The sequence below is a fragment of the Corvus cornix genome, chromosome 26, assembly GCF_000738735.6.
Source record: "Corvus cornix cornix isolate S_Up_H32 chromosome 26, ASM73873v5, whole genome shotgun sequence".
In the NCBI taxonomy this organism is placed as follows: Eukaryota; Metazoa; Chordata; class Aves; order Passeriformes; family Corvidae; genus Corvus; species Corvus cornix.
Genome location: NC_046354.1, coordinates 2532391 through 2558170, shown reverse-complemented (window position 1 = coordinate 2558170; position 25780 = coordinate 2532391). Strand labels below are relative to the sequence as shown.

General features: G+C 54.2%; 3 protein-coding genes across 4 annotated transcripts; 2 read left to right on the top strand and 1 right to left on the bottom strand.

The window, feature by feature from the left end:
• The first annotated feature begins 108 nt into the window (after positions 1-108).
• TAF8 (TATA-box binding protein associated factor 8) lies at positions 109-8020 on the top strand. The gene is made up of 8 exons (XM_039565495.1): positions 109-168; positions 2801-2957; positions 3526-3624; positions 3841-3903; positions 4232-4356; positions 5009-5156; positions 5824-5966; positions 6824-8020. The coding sequence occupies exons 1-8, from the start codon at positions 109-111 to the stop codon at positions 6965-6967; spliced, it is 939 nt and encodes a 312-aa protein (XP_039421429.1). The 3' UTR covers positions 6968-8020.
• Positions 8021-12928: 4908 nt separating this feature from the next.
• On the bottom strand, positions 12929-25196 carry LOC104692367 (acidic mammalian chitinase-like). 2 transcript variants are annotated; one of them, XM_010404370.3, is made up of 11 exons: positions 16102-16318; positions 15623-15652; positions 15060-15261; positions 14796-14852; positions 14526-14691; positions 14311-14435; positions 14029-14131; positions 13757-13942; positions 13492-13611; positions 13255-13396; positions 12929-13111 (listed from the first exon to the last, which is right to left on the bottom strand). In XM_010404370.3, the coding sequence occupies exons 1-10, from the start codon at positions 16124-16126 to the stop codon at positions 13262-13264; spliced, it is 1149 nt and encodes a 382-aa protein (XP_010402672.2). In that variant the 5' UTR covers positions 16127-16318; the 3' UTR covers positions 12929-13111; positions 13255-13261. The 2 variants fall into 2 exon arrangements, with proteins under 2 accessions (XP_010402672.2, XP_019144519.2); XM_019288974.2 differs by lacking the exons at positions 15623-15652; positions 16102-16318 and adding an exon at positions 24680-25196.
• Positions 19006-23000, top strand: LOC104692523 (acidic mammalian chitinase). The gene is made up of 11 exons (XM_039565494.1): positions 19006-19445; positions 19895-19924; positions 20286-20487; positions 20714-20770; positions 20875-21040; positions 21131-21255; positions 21435-21558; positions 21678-21863; positions 22088-22207; positions 22297-22438; positions 22698-23000. Exons 1-11 carry the CDS (start codon positions 19421-19423, stop codon positions 22940-22942), a joined length of 1422 nt encoding a protein of 473 aa, XP_039421428.1. The 5' UTR covers positions 19006-19420; the 3' UTR covers positions 22943-23000.
• Positions 25197-25780: the final 584 nt, after the last annotated feature.

The window sequence follows — 25780 nt, the reverse complement described above, 5'->3', positions numbered from 1 at the left end:
CCGCCTCCGCATTACAACTCCCACAACGCCCCGCGTTCCGCTCCACCTGCACTACAGCTCCCACAATGCCGCGCGCTCCCGCCTCCCCCGCCCCGCCGCACCTGACGCATGCGCACAGCTCCATATGGCTCCAAGATGGCTGACACAGCGTCCGGAGGCTCCGGCACGGTAACGGCGGCTCATCCCCGGGGCGTGGGGCCGCGGTGGCGAATCCCCGGGCGGGGCCGGGCGGGGCGGCAGCGCCCGATTCCTCCGGGGCTCGGAGGAGCTCTCGGCCCGGCCGCGGAGCGCGGAGGCGGCGGGTGGAGAAAGGGAGGCGCTGATTGGCCGGAGGGCCTGAGGGGAGGCGGGCTTTGATTGGCTGAGGATGGTGCGCTCGGATTGGCTGCGGGGGCGGGGCGGGGAGTGCGGGGGTGAGTCCTTAAAGGGGCCGCGTCCCAAAAGTGTCTGAGGAGGTTCTATAAGGACATGTGTGTAAAAATATATATATGTGTATATATCTATATATGTGTGTGTATATATATGTACAAACATGCCCATGTGTGTGTGTGAATGTACAGGAGTGTGCTCCTGCTCCATTCCCATTATTTGCTCCCAGACCCTTCCCATTACCTGCTCCCAAACCTTTTCCAGTCCCTGCTCCCAGACCCTTCCCAGCATCTGCTTCCCTGACCCTTCCCATGTTCCTTCCCAGTCCCTTCTCCCAGTCCTGTCCCATTACCTACTCCCAGACCCTTCCCACTCCCTGCTCCATGTCCCTTCCAGCTGCTCCTGGACCCTTCCCAGTCCCTTCTTTAGACCCTTCCCAGTCCCTTCTCCCAGATCCTTCCCACTCCTTGCTCCATGTCCCTTCCAGCTGCTCCTGGACCCTTCCCAGCCCCTTCTCCCAGCCCCTTCCCACTCCCTGCTCCATGTCCCTTCCCATTACCTACTCCCAGACCCTTCCCAGGAGCTGCTCTTCCCTGGCCCATCCCAATCCCTGCTCCATGCCCCTTCCCCCTGCTCCCAGACCTTTCCTTTTATCTTCTCCCAGCCCGATCCCATTATTTGCTCCCAGCCCCTTCCCAGCCCCTGCTCCATGTTCCTTCCCCCTGCTCTGTGACCCTTCCCAGTCCCTGCTCCCAAGCCCTTCCATTACCTGGAAATGGAACCGTGCCATAAATCAAGTCCCTCCTGATGGGAGAGAATTTGCTGAAAAGTCCTTGCAAGGAGTTTCAAAGATAAACCCAGACTTTTCCTTGAGTTTCAATGCTTCCAGATAGTTGTTTATGAAGTCTTATCAGAGGAACAGAGCCACCAGCGTGACCCAGGTACAGCACAGAGCACAGAAAAGCAGGAGTGAGGCCTCCCTATCAAGATTTACACAGCCTTTTAAAGATATTTTAACCAATAGTTACTAAAAACGTACATTATTTTCACTTTCCTACCAATTCTTCAGTAACACGGGCAGGAACTGTGGAATTCTCTATCCAGTCATCCCAAACTACTTTTACTGCAGAATATGGAGTAGTAGAAGAAGGAGAATTTTGATATTTTTTTGATATTTTTTACTCTTATCTATTTACTACAAAGAGAAGCCCAAAACCTCTAAATTTTTCACCCTGTGCCAATCTCACATCGTAGTCTATCACCTAATTCACACCACTGCATTTTCTAGTTCTTGTCTGACCATTGGTAATTTCTTCCAAGGCTGGAGATTAAAACAGTGTTGTTCAGGGGGGTAAGAACCCTTAAAAACAGGCAGAGAAATATTCTTGGCACTCTGAGTTCCTACACCATCCCATCCCATCCCATCCATCCCATCCCATCCCATCCCATGGATCCCATCCCATCCCATCCCATGGATCCCATCCCATCCCATCCCATGGATCCCACCCATCCCATCCCATGGATCCCATCCCATCCAATCCCATCCCATCCCATCCCATGCATCTCATCCAATCCCATCCCATCCCATGGATCCCATCCCATGGATCCCATCCCATCCCATCCCATTGCATCCCATTGCATCCTATCCCATCCCATGGATCCCATCCCATGCATCTCATCCAATCCCATCCCATCCCATGGATCCCATCCCATCCCATGGATCCCATCCCATCCCATCCCATCCCATCCCATCCCACCCCATCCCATCCCATGGATCCCATCCCATCCCATCCCATCCCATCCCATGGATCCCATCCCATCCCATCCCATCCCATCCCATCCATCCCATCCCATCCCATGGATCCCATCCCATCCATCCCATCCCATGGATCCCATCCCATCCAATCCCATCCCATCCCATGGATCCCATCCCATGGATCCCATCCCATCCCATCCCATTCCATCCCATGCATCTCATCCAATCCCATCCCATCCCATGGATCCCATCCCCATCCCATCCCATGGATCCCATCCCATGGATCCCATCCCATCCCATCCCATCCCATCCCATCCCATCCCGTTTCCCATCCCATCCCATCCCATCCCATGGATCCCATCCCCATCCATCCCATGGATCCCATCCCATGGATCCTGTCCTATCCCATGGATCCCCTGGATCCCATCCCATCCCATGGATCCCATCCCCATCCCATCCCATGGATCCCATCCCCATCCCATCCCATGGATCCCATCCCATCCATCCCATGAATCCCATCCCATGGATCCCATCCCATCCCATGGATCCCATCCCATCCCATCCCATCCCGTGTCCCTTCCAGCCGCTCTGGGGCCAGCCCTGCTTGCTCGCTTCTCCTGGCGGGTTCCAAGATGCCTTTCCCCATCTCCTAACGCACCATTCCCGAAATTCCAGCGGGCAGGCAGCAAGCAGGCGGGCACCCCTGCGGACAATTACCACCTGGCACGGCGCCGGACGCTGCAGGTGGTGGTCAGCTCGCTGCTCACCGAGGCCGGCTTCGAGAGCGCCGAGAAAGCCGCGGTGGAGACTCTCACCGAGATGATCCAGAGCTGTGAGTGCCCCCAATGGCTCATCCAAGGATTCCCCTGGGATTCCAGAGGGGTTTGATCCCGGTTTTATCGTTGCTGAGGGCGTTGTGAAAAGGAGGAGGTTGGGTTGGTGGCTGGAGCACAGCACTGGAGGTGCAGATTTCTGTGGATTTCTGTTTATCCCAGCTCAGAAATCTGTATTTTTTTTACTGAGTGGTTGCTCATTAGATACTCCCAGGAGCTCCATGTTGCTGGAATAAACAAAATTCCAGATATTTGGTTCATGAAGGCTCTCGTGGAGCAGCTCTGCTCCTTCCCGTGTGGGTGTTGTTGAAAGCCTCACCTACAGATTGTTCTGAAATCGAGAAATGATCCAATTCTGGGGTTTTTTTTCATGTTTTAGATGCAGATTTGCATTTTGCCCTTGTGGCAAACAGTGATTTTTTCATCTTTAAACACCCAGCCTGCAAAGTGCTCCATTCCAGGGGTTCTTTTTCATTCCTTGCTAAATTTGTTGCAAATTCCCATCCCTGGAGCTGCCACAGATGTGTGATCACTGCAAATTAAACGGGTGGTGGTTTTATCCCGCAGATATTTCGGAAATTGGGAGGAGTGCCAAGTCCTACTGCGAGCACACAGCCAGGACCCAGCCCACACTCTCGGATATCGTGGTGACCCTCGTGGAAATGGGTGAGCAGCTCCCTCTTCCCACTCTTCCCACCTTTTGCATCGGGAAATCTGCCCCTGAATCTGGGATTTGGGTGGTGCCCGCTGCTGTGGACACCCACTGCTCGTGGTTTTCCTTCTTGTTTAATTTGGAGCTGTTGGAAAAATTCTGGAGAGAGGGGAATTTGGACAGGAGAAAAACTCCTGGAGTGATTCCTGTTTCTCTCTTCTGTCTTCCAGGGTTCAATGTGGAAACTCTTCCCGCCTATGCCAAGCGTTCCCAGAGGATGGTGATCACTGCCCGTACGTGGGGAGCTGGGAATAGTTTGGAATTCTTCTCTGCTGCCTTCCAGAGAGCTCCTGATGAGCTTTCTGAGGGATGATGCCAGGAATTCAGGGCTCCTGTGGTGACACTGCAGGAGGTGAAGGGACCTCAGTCACTCGGGGGAGCCTTCAGGGTGGTTTTGCTGCAGGACAGAGGGGCCAAGGGATCCTTTTGCCTTCTGGGATGCCAATCCCAAGCTCGTGGGATGTGCTCCATCCCTTGGATGGAGTCTGGGATGGGCTCACAGCGCTTTGGGGTGAGCCTGGGCGGGAGGAATTCCCTGATTCCCGTGGTTTCCCACTGCAGCTCCAGTGACAAACCAGCCCGTGACTCCCAAGGCCCTGACAGCTGGGCAGAACAAGCCTCATCCGCCCCACATTCCCGGCCATTTCCCGGAATTCCCAGATCCTCACACTTACATCAAGACACCGGTGAGTGAAAACAACATTTCTGTGCTGTTTGAGGTCTGTGTGAAGTCCAGGAGCGGGGTGGTTTTACTGCAGTGCCATTTATCCAAAATATTGCTTTTCCTGGCTTAAAATAGTCCTTCTTTGTGGGTTGTGGGCATCCCTTGGCATTCAGACATCAGGCAGAATCCCAGGATTTCTGCCTGATTTTTGTGCTGGTTGGGATCTGTTTGAAGTCCAGAACTCCAGGAGTGGTGCTTTTTTACTGCAGTGCTGGTGCCATTTATCCAAAATACTGCTTTTCCTGGCTTAGAATATTCCTTGCTTGTGGGTTGTGAACATCCCTTGGGATGGGATCCTTCCCATTACCTGCTCCCAGACCCTTCCCAGTTCAGAATCCCTGGCCCATCCCATTATCCACTCCCTGGTCCATCCCATTACCTGCTCCCAGACCCTTCCCAGTTCAGAATCCCTGGCCCATCCCATTATCCACTCCCTGGTCCATCCCATTACCTTCCCCCAGACCCTTCCCAGCACAAAATCCCTGGATTCCTGCCTGCTGGACCTCTGTAACTCTCCAAAAACCCGTGGATACTGAAGAGCAGAGCCTGCAGCTCCTCCATCCATGTGATATTTGGAAGTGGAGCTGCTCCATCCCTTTCTTTCCCTGCTCCAGACCTACCGGGAGCCGGTGTCTGACTACCAGGTGCTGCGGGAAAAGGCGGCTTCCCAACGGAGGGACGTGGAAAGGGCCCTCACACGGTTCATGGCCAAGACTGGAGAGACCCAGAGCCTCTTCAAGGATGATGTCAGCACATTCCCACGTCAGTGATTCCATCATTTTGCATCCCTGCTTCCCCTCCCCTGTAGGGTTTGGGAATTGTCCTGTGGTGTTTGCCCTGCTGAGGTGCTGGAAGGTCGGGAAAGGAGGGATTTGGGGGTTCAAATGGGGAGGAAAACCAGAAAGCTGCTCCTAAACTCCTCAAAGCTCCCTTTTATCTCCTGGTGAAGGCTGAGAGGGGCTGAATCCAAAGCTCATCCCAATCCTGGCTCCACCTCCTGTAACCTGAACAAGGAATTTCTTCTCTCTGCCATTTTCCTGCTGCTGGAAATTTTCCTGTCTCTCTGCCTGCAGAGCAGTGGTGAGAATTCCCACTTTGCCAAGGCTCTCTGACAGCTTCCCTTAAGGGGAACCCAACTTCCCAGATAATTGGGATTTTATGGTGGAGCTCAGGAAGGAATTTTTGTGTTGGAACACTGCTGTGTCCTTGGCTGGAAACATAAAGAGGCTCCAGAAAATTGGGAAGTAGAGACTGCCATCTTTTAGGGATCAGGATTTCCTTCCTGATCCTTGGGAACAGCAGGAAAAGGAAGCGTGTCCAAACCCAGAAGCAGCGAAATGTTCGATCTCTATAACTTTGTGCTTCATTTTTGAGGGGAGGAATTTTCTCCCAGCTTCCTGACTGTGTGTCCTCTTCTCCCAAATCCCAGTGATTGCTGCCAGGCCTTTCACTGTGCCCTACCTGACAGCTCTGCTCCCCTCCGAGCTGGAAATGCAGCAGATGGAGGAGACGGATTCCTCGGAGCAGGACGAGCAGACGGACACCGAGAACCTCCCGCTGCACATGAGCACGGTAGGGCCACCCTGGGGGGGCTCCTGGGGGCCATTCCTGCAGCTGGGAAACCTGGATGTGCCTCCTGGGAAACGGGAAGTGGAGCTGAACATTGTCAGGGGTCTTGAGCTTGGAATTCTGGCTTTGATTCCTGGGAAATGGGAAGTGGAGCTGAACATTGTCAGGGGTCTTGAGCTTGGAATTCTGGCTTTGATTCCTGGGAAATGGGAAGTGGAGCTGAACATTGTCAGGGGTCTTGAGCATGGAATTCTGGCTCTGATTCCTGGGAAATGGGCAGAGTGGGTGGGAAATGGCAACTAAAATCATTGTGGTTCTTCAGCCTGGAAAACCTGGCTCTGTTTCCTGGGAAATGGGAAATGGATCTAAACACTGTCAGGGTTCTTGAGCTTAGGAAAACCTGGCTTTGTCTCTTGGGAAATGGGAACTGGATCTAAACATTGTCCTGGCTCTTCAGCTCCCTGCAGAGTTCAGTGCAGAACGAGGCTGGAGCAGGAGCTTTCAGTACATCCCGAATTTCAGTGTCAGGGAAGAGAGTTCTCCCTGGATCCCAGCTTCCCAAGGGATTTTCTTGTGTTAGAAACCAGGAGGCCTGGCCTTTAATGCAGCTCCTTGTGTGCTTGGCTGTTGATTATCCCTCCTGCCCACAGGTTCTGGGGCTCGAACTTGGAATCCTGGAATCCTTTGGGATGAGAGGGACCATAAAAATCTTATCCCATGGGCAGGGACACCTTCCCCTATCCCAGGGTGCTCCAGCCTGGCCTCAGACACTTCCAGGGATGGGGCAGCCACAGCTTCTGTGGGCAGAAGGATTTCTAAGCCTGACTTTGGTTTTTTATTCTTGTTTTTGACTGTGCCAGGATGATTCCGGACCCGAGAAGGAGAACACCTCAGTGCTGCAGCAGAACAGCTCCCTGGCAGGCAGCAGGAACGGGGAGGAGAACGTCATCGACAATCCCTACCTGCGGCCCGTGAAGAAACCCAAAATCCGCAGGAAGAAGTGAGGGGGGAGCTGGAATTCCTGTGGCTGCTCAGAGAACCACAGAGGAGGGGTGAGGAGCTGGAATTCCTGTGGCTGCTCAGAGAACCACAGAGGAGGGGTCAGGAGAGGCAATCCAGCTGAGGAGGGATCTCTCTGCATGGTCAGCTCCACTCCCATCCTGCTTCCCAGGGCTCCCTCTTCCCTCTGCTCGCTGGGATGGTCCAGGAAAGCCACCTGGGAATTGTCTGGGGGACTTTGGTTTCCACGGTGGTGAGGATTCATTTTCTGAAGAGCTGGAGGACACAGGGCTTGGATTTGGAGCTGTGGGACACAGGGAATTTTCCTGCTCCCACTTCCCAGCAGAACACAAAGGCATCGTGTGTGTGTCGGTGCCTGGAAGGCTGGAAGAGGAACTTCCATCAACCCTTAAATCCAAGGATTGTGTATTAACAAAGAGAAAACTCCCAGGGAGGTTCTTCCTTTTGCATTCTTGGCCGGTGAAAGCAAACAAATCTTTTCTTTTGTAACCTGAAGGTGTTGGTAAAGGAGTGAAGTGTAAATACAGAGAGCTCCAAGGACATTTTATTCCCACCTTGCAGCTGCCCTGGGGACTGGAAACCTCTCAAGTGTGGTGGTGTTTACCCTGCCCTGCTCTGAGAGCATTTTCCTGTCACAGCTGCTTCGGGCTCCTTTGCAGTTCATTGTTGTTTTCCACACAGCTCAAATCCTTGGAGAGTTCCTGCCTTTCCCCCCTGTTTCTTTGGAAGCTGGAAAATGGAACAAAGCTGCACTGATGGCAGCAGTGATCACACTTCTTGCATTTTATCAGCTCTCAAATACGTGTTTTTATCAGCAGAAGTTGGGGATTTTTCCCCCCTGCTTTATTTCACCCTTTTATTTCCTTTATTTTTATGGGAGTGTTGTCATTATTGGCTGGGTTCTGGAGGGGTTTGCTTTCATTTTCCTTCAGCATTTTTTTTGGCAAAATATGGGTTAAATATCCTTGAGAAAAGACTCCTGTGGTTTGGTCCAACCTTCCAAGAATCCCAAGTTCACCTCCATGCAGTTAAAAGGATCCTCCCTCTTCCCCCATCACCAAGGGAGGAGGAAAATAAAAAGAAGCTCTTCATTTTCAATGAAAATGGAGATGTTCCTGCCAAAAAATCTGAAATTAAATCTCAGAAAACCCCCTCTGTGTGTGCCATTGTCACTTCTGCTGGTGCCTTGCTTGTACAGAATGACAAATGTACAGACACACCCTGTATATGTTTGTATATATCCAAAAGTTTTATCTTTTTTTAACTTTTTTTTGTTTCTTCAAGGAGAAAAATCCCTCGCTGGGTAGGGGAGGAAAAAAAAAAAAAGTGGAATGAAAATTGTAATTTTTATGTTCATAATAAAAGAAATTTTATCTCCTACGAGCAAGGCTGAGTCCTTCACATTTCAGGAGTGGGAAAGTGCCTCACACATCATTTTTTTTCTGGTTAGAAAGAATTAAGTGGAGATGAACCACGGTGTCCACCAGGAATACAAAAGTGAAGCCTTCAACAGCCTAAAACCCCCAGTTTTTAGGACAAGAAAAATTCCAGGGAGCCTAATGTTGCTTCAAAATCTTGCACCAAAAAGGGACAGCTGTGACTCCAAAAGTCAGGCTGGGAGCAGCTGCGAGAGCTCCTGAAAGTGAGAATTGGAAGAATAAATGTTGGGTTTATGGCTAAAATTGGGCTGCAGGTGAAATTTGCTACAGAAACAATAAATAAATAGAGGAAATTGGAAGAAGAGTGGAGCTCGAATTACACCCAGAGGGATTTTGCCTCTCCAGGGTCTCTGTGGGATTGGGATCGGACACATCCGTGGGAGGGTTTGGAAACAGAGAATTCTCAAAGGTCTGAGGGGGAAACAGCTGCCCCAACACCAGGAACTTTCTGTTTCAGGCCACATTTATTTTTGTGGCCAGATTCTCAGTTCAAGCATCTTTCTTGTTGGCTTGAGAATATTTTTGTGTCATCAGGGAGGGAGCCAAAATGCAAAAATCCACCTGGTGAGGCCTGGTGGGGCCCGTCCCAACGCAGCCTCTTTCCCTCAGAAGTTTTCAGGGTGTTATTTTGGGCACAAAGACATTAAACACCCTCTGAGGGTACCAAAACCACCTCAATATTCCTGATTTTTCCTCAGGTTGTGGGGAAACCCCTTGCACTGACCTGGATATGATGAGAAAGTTGGTGGGGGGGGAACAGCAGGAAAAGCTGAGGGGAAGATGGGGATGTTCATTCCTGGCGCTGAGAAAATGGAGCAGCTGCCCTTTGACTGTGGTTATTTGGCTCCTTTCCTGCCTCAGGAAAAGCTGGATTTTGAGGGAAAAGTGAGGAAATCCATGGAAGGAGGGGGATGAGCTGAGGGGGGGACTTGGGGTCGTGGTTTCCAAGCCCCTCGCAGCCGCTCGCTCCCTCTCCAGAGGGATCATGGAGAGGGTTTTTATTTATTTCCAGCAGGATTTGGGAGAGACTTGTGAGGGGAAAAGCTGGAAAACTCGCAGGTTGAGACAAAGGTGATTTAATAGGGCAAGCAAAGGAAAACAAAGAGTTGATTCCCTGCTTCCCACAGGCACCTCCAGGAGAGCAAGGCCTCATCCAAGGCGGTCATGGAATGACTGGAAAAATCATGGAATGGTTTGGAGCCTGTGACTTGTGCAAATATCCCCCAATTCCTCCCCTTTCCCCCCCATTTCATATCCTGAGCAGGATGGAATATCCCTTCATTTGTGTCTCCCTCAAAACTTCCCAACTTCTCCCTCAGGAAAAGCAGGAAAGGCCCCAGTGCTGTGGAAGCAATGACCAAAAAATCCCAATATTAACCAAAATATCCCAATATTATTGACCCTGTGTTCAGCACAAATCCAAACTACAGCCTTATTCCAGACACCAGGAACGAAATCCCTCTGTTTGAAAAGATTTTATTTGGATTTTATTTTTTTACTTTCATTTATTTGGATTTTATTTCAGTTCATTATTTTCAATTTTTTTAAAAAATCTCTTCAATATATTTAAACCATATTAAAATATTTTAAGACCTCTTTAAACTATTTTAAAACAAATTCTGGAGTTAACTTTCTTCCCAAGTGGCTGGAATGGGGCTGGTTTTGCACTTGTGCTGAGCACGGGGTTGAAAATATTGAGCTGTTTTTGTTACAGCTGAGCAGAGCTATTTTAAAACATTTAAAATATTTTAAATATTTGATTTATTAAGCTTGGTGGTGCAGGTGAGAGTTTCCAAAGGAAGGAGGCTGTGGCACAGTTGGAATCCTCAGCTGTGGTACAGCTTCAGGTAAGCTTGTCTGGCCTGATTTTTCCGGAATTTTTTATCCAGGGTCATCTAAAAAACACCAACTTTTCATTAATAACAACGAAAATGTTCCAGAAAAGGAAGGGATGAGACCTCGACCTGTGCTTTAAATGAGATTTTCTTTCCAGCAGAGCCACACAAGGCAGTGGAGGCCTCGCTTTGCTCCCTTCGGGAGTGGAAACTTCCAGAGGAAATTTCTGAATAAAAGGGGTTTTTTTGGAAGGATTTTGCAAACAGGCATTTTCTGAGAGAAAATCACTTTGTCTCCTGTGGCCCAGGCAGGAAAGGATAACAAAGAACAGTGAAAATACAAACTGAAAAGGAAATTTCCTCTCTCAGAAGCAGGAGAGGATAACAAAACATGGCGAAAACGGGAAGTGAAAAGGAAATTTCCTTTTTCAGAAGCTTTGAGGCAGGAATAACAGCCCCTTATCCCCATCCTCACCTTCTGGATTTGCAGTTTCACCATCCTCTGGGGTAGTGCTGCCACTGTGGCCCAGTCTGGAGCCCCAAATTTCATCGGCCAAGTGACCCTTCTGGTTAAAGGCTGTTCTATGTTGTAAGTTCCAGGCCTAAAGCAAACAGGCACCAGATATCTCAGTTTTGGAGCTGGTTTTTGCTGGTTTGTAATTCCTGAATTTACCTCCGTGGTCAGCTAAAATACAATTATTCATTCACAGCAACAATAATGCCTCAGAAAAGGAAGATGTGAGGCAGCATCGAGAACCCTGACCTGGGTTTTGAAGCGATTTTTTGTTTTCAGCAGAGCCCCACGGGGCAGATCCATGGGAATTCCATGCTGTGGTGTCCTAGTCATCGTCGTAAGCTAAAGCCTAAAGCAGAGGCAGCTTTTTGGAGACAAAAAGCCTTTTTTTGCAGCTAAAAAGCTTTGTTTGGAGATCAAAAGCTTTACTGAGAACTCCATCCCCACCTCCCATTTGTGCATTTCTCCCTGCTAGGATTCCTGCTTATTGTGAGAAAACGAGTTAAATTACCCAGGGTAAAATTCCTGATCTGGAATCCTGGCTGGGAATCGTGGTGTGCTGGAGAAAAAGGGAACACGGGCAGGCTGGCACCTCCTCTCATCCCTCGGGAAGGGCCGGTACGCACCAGGGCCGGGGGTCACTGTCTGCAGGGAAAAAAAAAACCCTCAGGATGGAGGATTTGGTGCCAAACATTCCCAGAGCAGCAGCCAGGTGGATGTCACAGCCTTGCCGGGGAATATTTTGGCTGCTTTCTCCTCCTTTTTTGGCCCTCTCCTTACCCGGGCGCTCAGCTGGAAGCGCGGGGCTGTCCTGGCTCCCATCACGTATCCCCGGCTGCTCATGGGTCGGGTGCTCATGGAGGATTTGAGGATGTTCTTCTGCAATTGGAAACCCAAAATGATGTATTGATGTTTTAAAGACACCCTTTGCAGGGCAGAATTACCTCGGCAGCAAATGTTATTCCTATTAAAGTTATTCCTAATAATTCCACTAATTTCTCACTGCTGCAGAGCCTCAAGGACTGGTTGGGAAGAGAGATAATTCCTTTTTCCAGGTGGATGTGGGGACATCCTGCAGTGGGTTTGCAGGGCAGGAGTGCATGAGCAGCAGATGTTATTCCTACTACAATTATTCCTATTAATTCCCCTAATTTCTCATTCCTGCAGAGCCTCGAGGACTGGTTGGGAAAGGCGAGAATTCCTTTTCCCAGGTGGATGTGGGACATCCTGCAGTGGGTTTGCGGGGCAGCTGTGGCCCCCTTGCTCCTGTGCCTTCTGGGAAGGAGCCCAGAATGGAAGAACAACTCACCTCTGGCCCCAGGTAACAGCCCAGCCCCAGGAGAGGGTTTCCCCGCACCGCTGCCACCTCGATTCCCAGCCTGTCTGGGGCGTAGTAGTAGGGGAACATTTTCCGTTCTTGGGTTGTCCCGAAGGAGATGCTCTTCTGCGCGGCTGGGGGACGAGCAGAGGGAAAATGCCACCAGCGGGATGAACAAAACAGAGAGAGGAAAGAGAGAAAACAGTGACCACTTGCTGCTCCCCGCCTTCATCTCCCACGTGGGAACCTCCCTTGACCCTGGGTATTTGGGAGGGATCTGCCCTTCGGCTCTGCTTGATCCCTCCTGCCACAAGGGGCTGGTTTTCCCCAGCCTGAGCAAGGAATTGGGATCAGCCCCGTGGTGGGGAGGTCGCTGGGGAAGCCGATGCATCCGGGGAGGTGAAGGAGAAGAAAACACAGCCCCCTCTGGGTGCCCCCAGCTCGCCCAGCTCTCACCTTTTGGGTCCTGCCCCGCTGCCATCCTGCCGTGCCTGATCTTCCCGGGATGGGCTCTGCGTGCTCCAGTTGTTATAGCCATGGAGCAGGGGGATGGCAATCCATGGAGGGAGCAGGAGAAAGCTGAGGATTCACATTTCCCTGTGGAATGTGCTGGGCTGGCTCAGGAGAGCAGCCTGGGATTGTGATGTCACAGCCTTGGGGATGTGACAACAGTTCCTCTCCCGGTTTCCAAGTGGCTGCCAGGGTAGGGCAGAAAAAAACCCCGGGGAAAATGCCAGGCTGGGATTAAATCCAAGCCCTTCCCCAAGCACAAGTGTGAACGTCCTGATAGAATCAGGAAGAACCGAAATATAAAGGATTGAATGAGTTGAAGCAGGAAGTGGTTGCTTTTGCAGAAAGCTTTATTTAATCATTCTTATTGTGTGCAGTTGGATCAGAGGATCAATGGGCTGGAACAACATCGGGATCTCCATGGCCGGTCCCCACCATCGGCACTGCAGCTCCTCCCACACCTTGAGCAGCTGCAGGGCCGTGAGGACAGCGCTGTGCAGAGCTCTTGCAGCCTGAAAAGAAAGCAGGATTTTCCTTGGGGAAGGGATGGTGTTTAAATGCCCCCCCCTCCCACGGTCCCACGGCGTTCCCAGCCCCGCGGCCTCTGGAGCCGGCAGAAGGGGCACGAAGCCCGGCTCCCTCCCGGCTCACTCACGGCGCGGTCACAGCCCCAGGCCCTTCTTCAGCGTGGAGATCAGGGGGTATTTGCCCTCGTGGCAGAAGGTGCCGGTGAAGTCATCCAGGTCGATGGTCCAGACCATGGCCCCGCCAAAGTTGTTCTTCTTCAGCCAATCCACCTGTGGGGTGCCAAGGAGAAATCCCAGTGAGCCCCAGCAACTGATCCCACAGAAGGCTCCGGCCCCGTCCCAGCACAGCCCCGCTGCCCCCAGACCTTGAGGCCGAAGCTCTTGACGTTGTCGTAGCCGATCCATTCGCTGCCCTTGTAGGCGTAGGGCACGTCCTGGGGTTCATCCCAAGCCTGGGTGGCTCCGGAGTTCAGGAAGGTGCAGATCTGGGAAAAAGGGCAGAGCAGGACAATCAGCGAGGGGCTGCGGAAAGGGCAGTGGGAACGTGGGCCGGGTTAGGAGTTCCGTGCTGGGAAGTCCCAGCAGTGTCCGTGCTGCCCTTGCAGCAGCGGGGGCGAGTCCCACACGCACCTCGTAGTAAGCCAAGAGCCCGGCCTCCTTGGTGTAGGGTCCCGCAGGACCAGGGCCGGAGGTTGGGGCCTCGATGCCGGTGTTGGATGGGTTCTGCAGGGTGAAGGTTTTCCCGTAGGTTGGGAATCCCACCAGGAGCTTCTGAGCTGGGGCGCCGTTGTTCTTCCAGTAGTTCATGGCGTATTCCTGCAGAAGCCAGCACGGGTCAGGGCCGGGCTGGGATGGGCTGGCAGGAAGAGGAGCCCTGGGCCAGAGGCCCCAAAGGCACTCACAACACTGAGGGTGCTGCTACTGAACAGGGGGCTGTTCTCGCCCGTGGAGCCGTCCCAGGGCCCGTGGAAGTCGTAGGTCATCACGTGGATGTAATCCAGGTACCTGCGGGGAGCAGGGGCTGCGTCCTGACCCGAGGCACCAGAGCTCTGGGTGCCCGGTCACCCCCCAGCCCCGGCCACAGCCCCTCCTGCTGCACATGGGGCTCCCTCAGGGGCTCTCTGGAGCTTTCCCTTGCAGGAACCTACCCCAGTCCCACCCATGAGCCCAGGTTTGCCACTTACTTGCCCAACTCAGCAATCTCATAGCCAGCTTGGATGGTGGAAAGTCCACCGGCCACAGCGGCGGTGACCATGAGCCGGGGCCGGTTGGTCTGTTTGGCTTCCTGCTCGAAGGCTGCCAGCAGTTCCTGAGGGATCCCAGGGACAGGAATCACCTGGGGGCTCTGGGATGGGGCTTTGCAGCCGCCCAGGGCTCACAGGCCTGGAGCCAAGCCCACCTTAACCAGGACGGTGAAGAGACCCTTGTCCTGGGCTGGGCTGCCCCTGGAGCCGGGGTATTCCCAGTCCAGGTCCAGCCCGTCGAATCCGTACTGGCGCAGGAACCTGACCACGGAGTTGATGAAGGTCTGGCGGTTCTGGGGTGTGGAAACCATGGTGGTGAACCTGGGCAAGCAGAGCGGGACAGAGATGGGGTTGGGTTGGAGCCTCTTCCTCCTCTCCCTCCCTTTCCTGGGAGTCATTATTGGAAAGAGCTGGATTGAACTCACTTCTCTGTGCCGAAATTCCATCCTCCAATGGCCAGAAGGGTCTTCAGGTTCCTGTTCCTGCAAGGAGGGGACAGGAACCGGAGTCACCCCAAGGCTTTGGTGTCACTGTGGCCTTTGCAGGCCGGGTCCTTTTGGTGGGAAAGGCCAAGGGCCAACAGGCAGCGCCCGGAGCCACTGTCCCCGAGCTCAGGGGACAGGTCTGTCCCCCTGCCCTGCCCAGCAGCAGAGGGAGCAGCAGCCCTGCCCGAGGCTGCCAGCACTCACTGGTTCTTGAGGCCGTTGAAGGACTTGTACAGGGTCTCATCGTTCCACTCGTAGGTGGTGATCTCGTTGTTGTTCATGCCGGCGAAGGCGTAGATCAGGTGGTTGCACAGGTTGGGGTCGATGTTCTCAGGGGTGTATTTGCCCAGGCCAGGCCTGTACTGGGCCCAGTTGGTGAAGTAACAGGTCAGCACATAGGCAGTGCCTGCGGGGAGACACAGGGCATGGAGGGGCCTGCAGCGCCCTGGGCACAGCCCGGCCCCTGCGGGCACAGCGGCCGCACGGAGCCGCGGGCAAGCAGCGGGCACAGGCTCCCTGTGCGGGCCAGGGGCTCAGGGAAAGGGCAGCAGGGCTGGCGATCCCTCGGACGCTGCCGGGCTCCCCGGGACAGCCCCGCAGCGGGCGCCTTCCTCCCCTGGCCCTGGGGACGGCTCGGTCCCGCAGCCTCTGGTGCCCTTCAGCTCCCGGCTCGGGGTCTGTGCCCCCGACGGGCCCTTCCTGCCCGGGAGGCAGCCGGGAGGCAGCCGGGAGCTCCGGGGAAGCTGCTGCAGGGAAGAAGCACCTACCGACGTGGGCGTTCAGCAGCAGGGCCAGGCCTGGCGGGGCACAAGGAAACAACAAAGAGGTCACTGCTTGCTCTTAGAAATGCAAAGGTCTTGTGCAAGACTCTGCTCCCAAGCTGAGGCAGAGGAGGTTTTCTACAGAAGAGGCTAAAATCTGTCAAATCATTTCAGGTAAAAGCATAGCAAAGGACCCAAACAGGTGCCAAAGCAGTCATTTGACTTTCAGATTTATATTTCAAAAGCCCATTTCAGTCCCGGCCTGCGATGGACTCTGTCCATGTTCAAAGCAGAACAGATCCCCAACAGCAGCAGCACTAAAGAACGGAAGTCTCCCTCCCAAAAGAAAATTGTGAAACCTTTGACAGAAAAGAGAGAGCAGCATTTTTATCCCTCCAACCCCCTGTACAGCAGCAGAGTGCCAGTGGCAGAGCCAGCAGCCCTGGGCAGGAAGGCAGAGAGCTGCAGTTTGCAGCGGCACTCACCGGTGAGCAGAGTGAGCTTGGCCATCTTGGACCAGGACTGATGTGCTCGGGCTCTCTCCCACTTTTATACCCTGCTCCTTCCTCTGCCAGTCTTACATCAACAGCGACGGACAAACATGACGAAACTTGGCAAAGATCCCCATCGCCAAATCGGACACCAGGACAATGGGCCTGAGCACCCCAGCTGGAGGGGTCACTGGTGTGGGGCTGTGCCATGTCCTGGTGCTGCAAGGGCAGATAAAGAGTGGGATTAGATTTCTGTGACTGTCCAAATGCTGTTCTTAACAACAGCTTTGTGTCCCTGCTGGCGACTGCGCAGGGAGCGATGGCTGAAGTGTGAGACCTTGCGCTGTCCTGGAGCCCTTCCAGAGATGGTGGCACTGCCAAAACAAAGGATTTGCGCAAGGGTTGGGTCTCCTTGTGTTGATGGAAACAAAGTGAATCAGAATCAGGTTCTGCTGCGTTGTCCTCCCACTTGTTCTTGTGACCATGGGTGTCAGGAGACTGGGGAAAGAAGATGACAAAACCAATGTTTCTTACAGAAGAACTTTTCTTTATCAGGTGGAGAATGACTCAGTAAAAACTGTTCTGGTTTTCCTTTAGTGATGGGATTCCTCCTGTCTGCTTCCATAATGTGACCCCACCTCAGCTGGGTGGGCAAGAGACAGCTCAGACCACCAAGGTCCCTCTGTCCCAACGCTGCCCACAGCGAGCGAGCCCAGATCCCAGAGCCTCCAGCATTCCCAGTGCTGGGAGCCAGAGCCCCGCTCAGCCCTGCCTTGGGACGGTCCCACCAAGGACACCCAGCCCTGGCAAAGCCCAGAGCGTGGGTTTGGCACTGCCACCATCTCTGGAAGGGCTCCAGGACAGCGCAAGGTCTCACACTTCAGCCATCGCTCCCTGTGCTGGGATTTGAAGGGTTTCCTGGAAGTGCTGAAGTGAAAGATTCCCTGAGGGAGCCCCATGTGCAGCAGGAGGGGCTGTGGCCGGGGCTGGGGGGTGAGCGGGCACCCAGAGCTCTGGTGCCTCGGGTCAGGACACAGCCCCTGCTCCCCACAGGTACCTGGATTACATCCACGTGATGACATTTTTGGGATAATTCCCCCCAGGAAAATTCCCAAGAACGCCATTCCACACTAAAAAACTAAATCCATCCTGGGAACAGATTGTCCCTGGGGTGGTTGTCACTCCTCTGCCTGCACTGAGGAGCACCAGACCAGCAGCCCAAAGCAGGCCTGGCTTTCCCAAAGTTTTCCTTGGAAAACTCATCCAGCTCCTCGCATCCAGACCCAACGGCGCCTTTGCTCCATGTGGGAATCCCAAGCTGGATCTCGGCTACCCCAAGGACCTCCCTGCCATCGGCACAAATCCCTCTGGGAGCTGCCAGCTCCAGTGTCCCTGTTCCAGGAGGCCAGACCTGCCTCCCTGCATCCCGATAAGGATCCCAATGATGTCCAAAGGACACAGCGCCATTCCAGGGACCTTCCCGCTTGTCCCCGTGGAGCTTTCCACAGTGACATTCCAAGTGTCTCCAGCAAGGGCAGGGAGAGCCAAACAAACTCCCTGAAGGAATGGCTGGGGCACAGGGAGGTCAGCTGGGCTGGGGTGCCCAAGGTTTTGGGGGAAAACAGCAGATTTTGGGGATTTTTCCTGACAGACACATCTCTGGCTGTGCCGGTGCCATCCCTAAATCTGCCAAACCTCCAGGACAAGAAGGAGGAGAAGGTTTAAGGAATCATCCTGGAAGGAGCACCTGGGCACTGCTGAACTTGGATACCAGGAAACATCAGGGTCTGCTCTCCATGAGCTGTCGGGAAAGAGCGGAAGGACAGACAGACTCAATCCCAACAGCCACGGAACCAGTGGGATGGCAGTTTCAGAGGGAAGATGCAGCAGGAACAGCCCGGAGTGGTGGAATCTCTCTGCAATCCAGCACTGGGACAGCTGGAAGGTCCCCGTCTGCTCTTTTTAACTGGAATTCTTTCAGCAAGGACCAATTCTTGTGCCCACAGCTAAGCAGCTTTGTCAGAACAGAAAAAAGCAGGAAAAGTCCTGAAGGAAAACTCCAGAATTTGCCTGACTCTCATTTGTTACCCCCCCTGTGAGGACAAGAGCCCTTGGGCCTGTCCCAAACGCTCTCCTTTCCACACCAAAACACCTTCCATGGATAACAGAGCTGAAAAGGCTCCAGAGGTCGCTGAGGGTGGGATTTTCCAGATCTATTCCAGTTGAATTTGTACCTTGTGACTTTATCAAGCAAGAAAAACACTGGAAAAATACCCCTCGAGGATGTTGTCCTGTTATCAGCCGTATCCCACCCTGTGCCTGCACGAAATCCCGAAGGCTCAGGCTGGCACATTTTAATCTGCAGGTTGGCCAGCATCTGATACCAGGCTGTGACCTCCTGGAAAGTCACCTTGGTGTCACCCCAGCAGGAATTAAACAACGTCCCAGTGCAGGGACACGGCCGTGTCCCCACTGTGTCCCACTCCTGAGTGGGGGAAAGGGAAGAAATTCCCAGTCTCCTCGCACAGGGTGAGAGTGTGGAGTCTCCACCTGGGCAGAAGCTGAAATAAAAATGTGAAAAGGAGATTTTGAGGCATTCAGCTGTCGGAGCTGCACTTAAGGAGAAACAGGAATGCTTGGCAACATGGGGGTTTCTCAGATTGGGAAAGAGCTGAGCAGGAAGAGGAGGGGATAAATGTGAGAGGGGCCTCCTTTGTAGAGTTTGACCCCCAAGAAATAAAGAAACTTCCTCTGCTTCCCTGAGAGACCCCACCTCAGCTGGGTGGGCAAGAGACAGCTCAGACCACCAAGGTCCCTCTGTCCCACAGCAAGAGAGCCCAGATCCCAGAGCCTCCAGCATTCCCAGTGCTGGGAGCCAGAGCCCTGCTCGGCCCTGCTTTGGGACGGTCCCACCAAGGACACCCAGCCCTGGCAAAGCCCAGAGCTTGGGTTTGGCAGTGCCACCATCTCTGGAAGGGCTCCAGGACAGCGCAAGGTCTCACACTTCAGCCATCGCTCCCTGCGCAGTCGCCAGCAGGGACACAAAGCTGTTGTTAAGATCAGCATTTGGACAGTCACAGAAATCTAATCCCACTCTTTATCTGCCCTTGCAGCACCAGGACATGGCACAGCCCCACACCAGTGACCCCTCCAGCTGGGGTGCTCAGGCCCATTGTCCTGGTGTCCGATTTGGCGATGGGGATCTTTGCCAAGCTTCGTCATGTTTGTCCGTCGCTGTTGATGTAAGACTGGCAGAGGAAGGAGCAGGGTATAAAAGTGGGAGAGAGCCCGAGCACATCAGTCCTGGTCCAAGATGGCCAAGCTCACTCTGCTCACCGGTGAGTGCCGCTGCAAACTGCAGCTCTCTGCCTTCCTGCCCAGGGCTGCTGGCTCTGCCACTGGCACTCTGCTGCTGTACAGGGGGGTTGGAGGGATAAAAATGCTGCTCTCTCTTTTCTGTCAAAGGTTTCACAATTTTCTTTCGGGAGGGAGACTTCCGTTCTTTAGTGCTGCTGCTGTTGGGGATCTGTTCTGCTTTGAACATGGACAGAGTCCATCGCAGGCCGGGACTGAAATGGGCTTTGAAATATAAATCTGAAAGTCAAATGACTGCTTTGGCACCTGTTTGGGTCCTTTGCTATGCTTTTACCTGAAATGATTTGACAGATTTTAGCCTCTTCTGTAGAAAACCTCCTCTGCCTCAGCTTGGGAGCAGAGTCTTGCACAAGACCTTTGCATTTCTAAGAGCAAGCAGTGACCTCTTTGTTGTTTCCTTGTGCCCCGCCAGGCCTGGCCCTGCTGCTGAACGCCCACGTCGGTAGGTGCTTCTTCCCTGCAGCAGCTGCCCCGGAGCTCCCGGCTGCCTCCCGGCTGCCTCCCGGGCAGGAAGGGCCCGTCGGGGGCACAGACCCCGAGCCGGGAGCTGAAGGGCACCAGAGGCTGCGGGACCGAGCCGTCCCCAGGGCCAGGGGAGGAAGGCGCCCGCTGCGGGGCTGTCCCGGGGACCCCGGCAGCGTCCGAGGGATCGCCAGCCCTGCTGCCCTTTCCCTGAGCCCCTGGCCCGCACAGGGAGCCTGTGCCCGCTGCTTGCCCGGGGCTCCGCGCGGCCGCTGTGCCCGCAGGGGCCGGGCTGTGCCCAGGGCGCTGCAGGCCCCTCCATGCCCTGTGTCTCCCCGCAGGCACTGCCTATGTGCTGACCTGTTACTTCACCAACTGGGCCCAGTACAGGCCTGGCCTGGGCAAATACACCCCCGAAAATGTCGACCCTTGCCTGTGCAACCACCTGATCTACGCCTTCGCCGGCATGAACAACAACGAGATCACCACCTACGAGTGGAACGATGAGACCCTGTACAAGTCCTTCAACGGCCTCAAGAACCAGTGAGTGCTGGCAGCCTCGGGCAGGGCTGCTGCTCCCTCCCAGTCCTGACCTGTGCTTCAGTGTCTGCACGGTGGCAGCGGTTCTGGGTGAGGGATGCTGAGAGAAGAGGGACGGAGACACGGACAGGGCGGGGCGGGGTGACAGCCCGGTCCCCTGAGCTCAGGGACAGCAGTTCTGAGCGCTGTAGACTTGCAAGGACTCCGGTTCCTGCCTCTTCCCTTTCAGGAACAAAGACCTGAAGACCCTGCTGGCCATTGGAGGATGGAATTTTGGCACAGCCAAGTGAGTTCAAACCATGTCCTGACCTAAAAAGCAGCGTGGAAAAGAAAGGAGAGGAGGAAGAGGCTCCAACCCAACCCCATCTCTGTCCCGCTCTGCTTGCCCAGGTTCACCACCATGGTTTCCACACCCCAGAACCGCCAGACCTTCATCAACTCTGTCATCAAATTCCTGCGCCAGTATCAGTTTGATGGGCTGGACCTGGACTGGGAATACCCCGGCTCCAGGGGCAGCCCAGCCCAGGACAAGGGTCTCTTCACCGTCCTGGTTAAGGTGGGCTTGGCTCCAGGCCTGTGAGCCCTGGGCGGCTGCAAAGCCCCATCCCAGAGCCCCCAGGTGATTCCTGTCCCTGGGATCCCTCAGGAACTGCTGGCAGCCTTCGAGCAGGAAGCCAAACAGACCAACCGGCCCCGGCTCATGGTCACCGCCGCTGTGGCTGCCGGACTTTCCACCATCCAGGCTGGCTATGAGATTGCTGAGATTGGCAAGTAAGTGGCAAACCTGGGCTCATGGGTGGGATTTGAAGGGTTTCCTGAAGTGCTGAAGTGAAAGAGTTCCCTGAGGGAGCCCCATGTGCAGCAGGAGGGGCTGTGGCCGGGGCTGGGGGGTGACCGGGCACCCAGAGCTCTGGTGCCTCGGGTCAGGACGCAGCCCCTGCTCCCCACAGGTACCTGGATTACATCCACGTGATGACCTACGACTTCCACGGCTCCTGGGAGAGGAACACTGGTGAGAACAGCCCCCTGTTTGCCGGCCCTGCTGACACCGGGGACTACAAATACTTCAACGTTGTGAGTATTTTTTTGGGACGTTCACAACTCTCAGATCCCTCGTGGCTCCCCCGAGGAGGTTTTGAGGAATTCATCCTCCAAATCCCGGCAAAGACTTGAGCAGGACTGGTTTCTTGCAGGAATACGCCATGAATTATTGGAAGAGCAACGGTGCCCCAGCTGAGAAGCTCCTGGTGGGATTCCCAACCTATGGAAAGAGTTTCACCCTGCAGAACCCATCTGACACCTCCGTTGGAGCTCCAGCGTCCGGCCCTGGCCCAGCTGGGCCCTACACCAGGGAGGCCGGAACCCTGGCTTACTACGAGGTATGGATGTTCCCATCACATTCCTTTCCCAAATCATTTGAAGGAATTTATCAGGAAGCTCCCATGGAATTTTCAGACACCAAGCTGTCCATAGAATCGCTAGGAAAAAGTTAAATACTCAGGGGCCAGAGAAACGGCACAAAACCAGAGGATAAAGCCAAGACAACGGGCAAGCCTGGGCTTTTCCCTTTCTGCGGATAACATTCCTGCTTCCTTCTCCCCAGATCTGCACCTTCCTGAGCTCTGGAGCCACCCAGGCTTGGGATGAACCCCAGGACGTGCCCTACACCTACAAGGGCAGCGAATGGATCGGCTACGACAACGTCAAGAGCTTCGGCCTCAAGGTCTGGGGGCAGCGGGGCTGTGCTGGGACGGGGCCGGAGCCTTCTGTGGGATCAGTTGCTGGGGCTCACTGGGATTTTCCTCCCCACAGGTGGATTGGCTGAAGAAGAACAACTTTGGCGGGGCCATGGTCTGGGCCCTGGACATGGATGACTTCACCGGCACCTTCTGCCACGAGGGCAAATACCCCCTGATCTCCACGCTGAAGAAGGGCTTGGGGCTGGAGAGCAGCGGTGAGTGGCTCTGAGAGAGTGGGAGCAGCTCCTTGACGGAGACTCCCAAACTCCCTGTGAAGGGATGGGGAGGAATGAAACACTTCCAACCCTTTCCTGCCTGAATTCCAGACTCTGTTCCCCCTTCCTCCCATTTGAGGCTCCCACCACCACCAGCGGGAGCAGCTCCCTCATGGAGACTCCCAAGCTTCCTATGGGAGGGACGAAACACCGGGAGCACGAAAATAAACCTTCTCCTGCTTGAATTCTTGAATTCCAGACTGTGTTCCCCCCGCTGAGCCCCTGCCTCCCATCACCGAGGCTCCCACCACCACCACCACCAGCGGCGGCTCCGGCGGCTCCGGCGGCAGCGGCTTCTGCGCCGGGAAACCCAATGGGATCTACGCAGACCCCGACAACAAGAGGAACTTCTACAGCTGCGTGAACGGGCAGACCTTCGTGCAGAGCTGTGAGCAGGGGCTGGTCTTCGACCCCGTCTGCTCCTGCTGCAACTGGCCCCAGTGATCCCAACCCTTTTCCAGCCATCCCTCAGATCCAATTGTTGGCACCGCTGGTGATTAAATAAAGCTTTCTGTAAACAATCCTCCGTGGTTCGACTTCTTTTTTTCTGGCTGGTTTTCACCAGCTCTTGGCTCTCCGGGAATCCTGGAGTGCGTGGCTATTAGAATTCCCGACGGCAGGTGTCAATGTTGCCTGCTCTTCTTCCCAGCCCTGTGGGGCTGGAGGGATTTTCCAGGAGTCTTCCGGCAACATTTGGAGGAGCAAAGTGGTTGCAGGCCAGAAAGCTGAGTCGTTGTTCCTCTTTGTTCAGTCACAGATCGAGATCCGTGGTGAAGAGGAATTTTTTTTGCAGTTTTGTATAGAAATGGAGCACTTTGGCCTTGCCATAGGTAAAAAAAAAACACGATAAAGGCAGTTGGTTTCTCCAGGGTTTTAAAGCCTGTGTAAGACATGGAATCATGGAATCCCAGCCTGGTTTGGGTTAGAAGGGACCTTAAAGTTCATCCCATTCCATCCCCTGCCATGGGCAGGGACACCTTCCACCATCCCAGGTTGCTCCAACCTGGCCTTGGACACTTCCAGGGATCCAGGGGCAGCCACAGCTTCTCTGGGAAATCCATTCCAGGGCCTCCCCACCCTCACAGGGAAGAATTCCTTCCCAATATCCCATCTAACCCTGCCCTCCTTCACCCTAAGGCCATTCCCCCTTTTCCTGTCACTCCAGGCCCTTGTCCAAAGTCCCTCTCCAAGCCATGACTGGTTCAGGGTTAAAGAGAAATTATTCAACATATCCATCCCAAACCTCACCCAACCCTGCCAGGACACCTGCTAAGGCATCCATCCATTTATTTACCCGCCCAGGAATCCCATCCCCTACGGCAGAGCACCCCAGAGCCTTGGCAGAGATAAATCCATCCCTTCTGCCCCTCTCAAATGTCCCATCACGTCATCCCTGCGCGTGTCCGTCCTTCCCTGGGCGCACACGGAGCTGCTGGAAGAGGGGCGAGGAGCTGGCTGGAATGCTGGCAGGGCTGGCATCTGCTCAGCTGCCTCGGGAGAGGGATTTGGGAGCTGGCCTGGTCCAAATTTCTTCCTGTTCTTCCAAGCAGAACATTTGGGGTCGCCGCAGGATGGAGGTCGCAGCTGCCGTGAGATCCATCCTGTGGGAAGCCCTGGATGAAGGCCCAGCATCGTTACCGGAGGTGCAGCACAGAATCCCAGAATCCCTGAGGCTGGAACAGCCCCCCAGGACCATCGAGTCCAAGCTGTGCCTGATCCCCACCTTGTCACCAGCCCAGGAGTGCCTTGGACACCTCCGGGAGTTCCTTGGACACCTCCAGGGATGGGGATTCCACACAGTCTCTCCAGGAGCACAGCAAATATCTGGCAGCTGCTTTGGGTCAGATTCATGGCAAGAAAACTCCTCAAATTCCCTCCTCCCAAAGGTCTTGGTCAGGAGATCCACGAAGTTCCGGGCATTCCTTGTGTTCGGGCCAGCCAGGAACGCTCCTCTCTCCCCGAGTCCCATGAGCTCCGTGGAAAGGGCTCCATTTTCCAGCTCTTTCCCCCAATCCCGACTCCCCATTCCTCTGTTCCCACCTTCCCCTGGCGTTTGATTTCCCTTCTCTCCACAGCTCATGCAAGAGGCGCTGATATTCAGACACCAGCCCTCCCCTGCTCCCGGGGAGGATTCCTGCCTCCCTTCCTCCCTCATTCCCAGAAATGCCAGCTCTGACTCACCCTGCTTACGAAATCCTGCAGCCATTCCCCCCCGCTGCCGCTTCTCCAGCGTGCTCTGCTCACCCCTCGTCCCCAGGGATGTTTCGGGAGGACTCAGAAGAGTTTTTCCACGAGGATTCCATGCGGCGCTGCCGTCTCCCATTGTCCATCCCTCCCTTCCAGCGCATCTTCCATCGTTCCTCGTCCCCCCCCCCGGCGCTCAGCTGCTGCCATCAGGCTCTGTAAACAAATTTCGAGCCTCTGCGATGTTGCGAAACGCCTCCCACTCGATTTCTGACCGTCCTGTTCCCCAAATAACCCTGACTCTGCTCTGCTGGCATCTCCCTGACGTTCCCTGGAGCTCGGCATCGCCTTCCCCTGTGCCGGTGAGCTCCGGGCAGCTCCGTGCGCCTGGGAATGGGCTGCAGATCCTTCCACCTATCCCAAAATCAATCCCGACATTATTTCCTGCTTTTCCAAGCCTTCAGACACATTCCCAAATCCCTTCCCTGCACATAAACGTATCCACGCTCAGCACAGGTGGGAAAAAGAACTCCAGAAATGCTGGATCCACAGGAACGAGCGGGCTCACGGGTGTTGTTTTGGCTCAGGAAATATCTCATGGATAATTGGAGCTTTGTTTCAGCCACTCTGGATTTTCCTTGATTTTTTTTTTTTTTTAATGGGCCTTATGTGGCATGAATTTGTATTTATTTGTTTATTTGTTTGTTTACTATAGCCTGATCTTTTAAAGATTGGATTTATTAAAGCGTGTAATCTCCCCAAATCCATTTAGGATTGGTAACACATCTCCCGGCCCGAGCTGATATCAGCTGTTATTTAGAGGGAAAAAAATATCAGCACCGGGCAGGTCCTGAACTCCTCCCAGCCAGGATTCCAAGTGGCAGCTCCCAGCGTGGAGCAGGACCCGTTTTCCTCATCCATCCCCATCACCAGGGAAGCACCAGATGTTCTGAACTGGGAGCTGAGACAAACTGGGAGAGCTGAGGGTTAATCCATCCCCCAACACAGGGATGTGGGGACAACATCCTGCATTTCATCCTGGGGGTTTTTTTTGGAGCTTTAGACCTCGCCAGGACCTCAGGAAGCGCCTCCCTTGTC

Bases quoted from the DNA above. Each gene is read 5' to 3' on its own strand.
- TAF8 (XM_039565495.1), top strand. From the start codon at position 109: ATGCGCACAGCTCCATATGGCTCCAAGATGGCTGACACAGCGTCCGGA. The intron at 5,157-5,823 runs GTCAGTGATTCC...CCCAAATCCCAG, and splicing joins TGATGTCAGCACATTCCCAC to TGATTGCTGCCAGGCCTTTC. The intron at 5,967-6,823 runs GTAGGGCCACCC...TGACTGTGCCAG, and splicing joins TCCCGCTGCACATGAGCACG to GATGATTCCGGACCCGAGAA.
- LOC104692523 (XM_039565494.1), top strand. From the start codon at position 19,421: ATGGCCAAGCTCACTCTGCTCACCG. The intron at 20,771-20,874 runs GTGAGTTCAAAC...CTGCTTGCCCAG, and splicing joins TGGAATTTTGGCACAGCCAA to GTTCACCACCATGGTTTCCA. The intron at 21,041-21,130 runs GTGGGCTTGGCT...GGGATCCCTCAG, and splicing joins TCTTCACCGTCCTGGTTAAG to GAACTGCTGGCAGCCTTCGA.
- LOC104692367 (XM_019288974.2), bottom strand. From the start codon at position 24,821: ATGGGAGACGGCAGCGCCGCATGGAATCCTCGTGGAAAAACTCTTCTG. The intron at 14,692-14,795 runs GTGAGTTCAATC...CTGCTTGCCCAG, and splicing joins TGGAATTTCGGCACAGAGAA to GTTCACCACCATGGTTTCCA. The intron at 13,397-13,491 runs GTCTGGGGGCAG...GGCACCCCACAG, and splicing joins TCAAGAGCTTCGGCCTCAAG to GTGGATTGGCTGAAGAAGAA.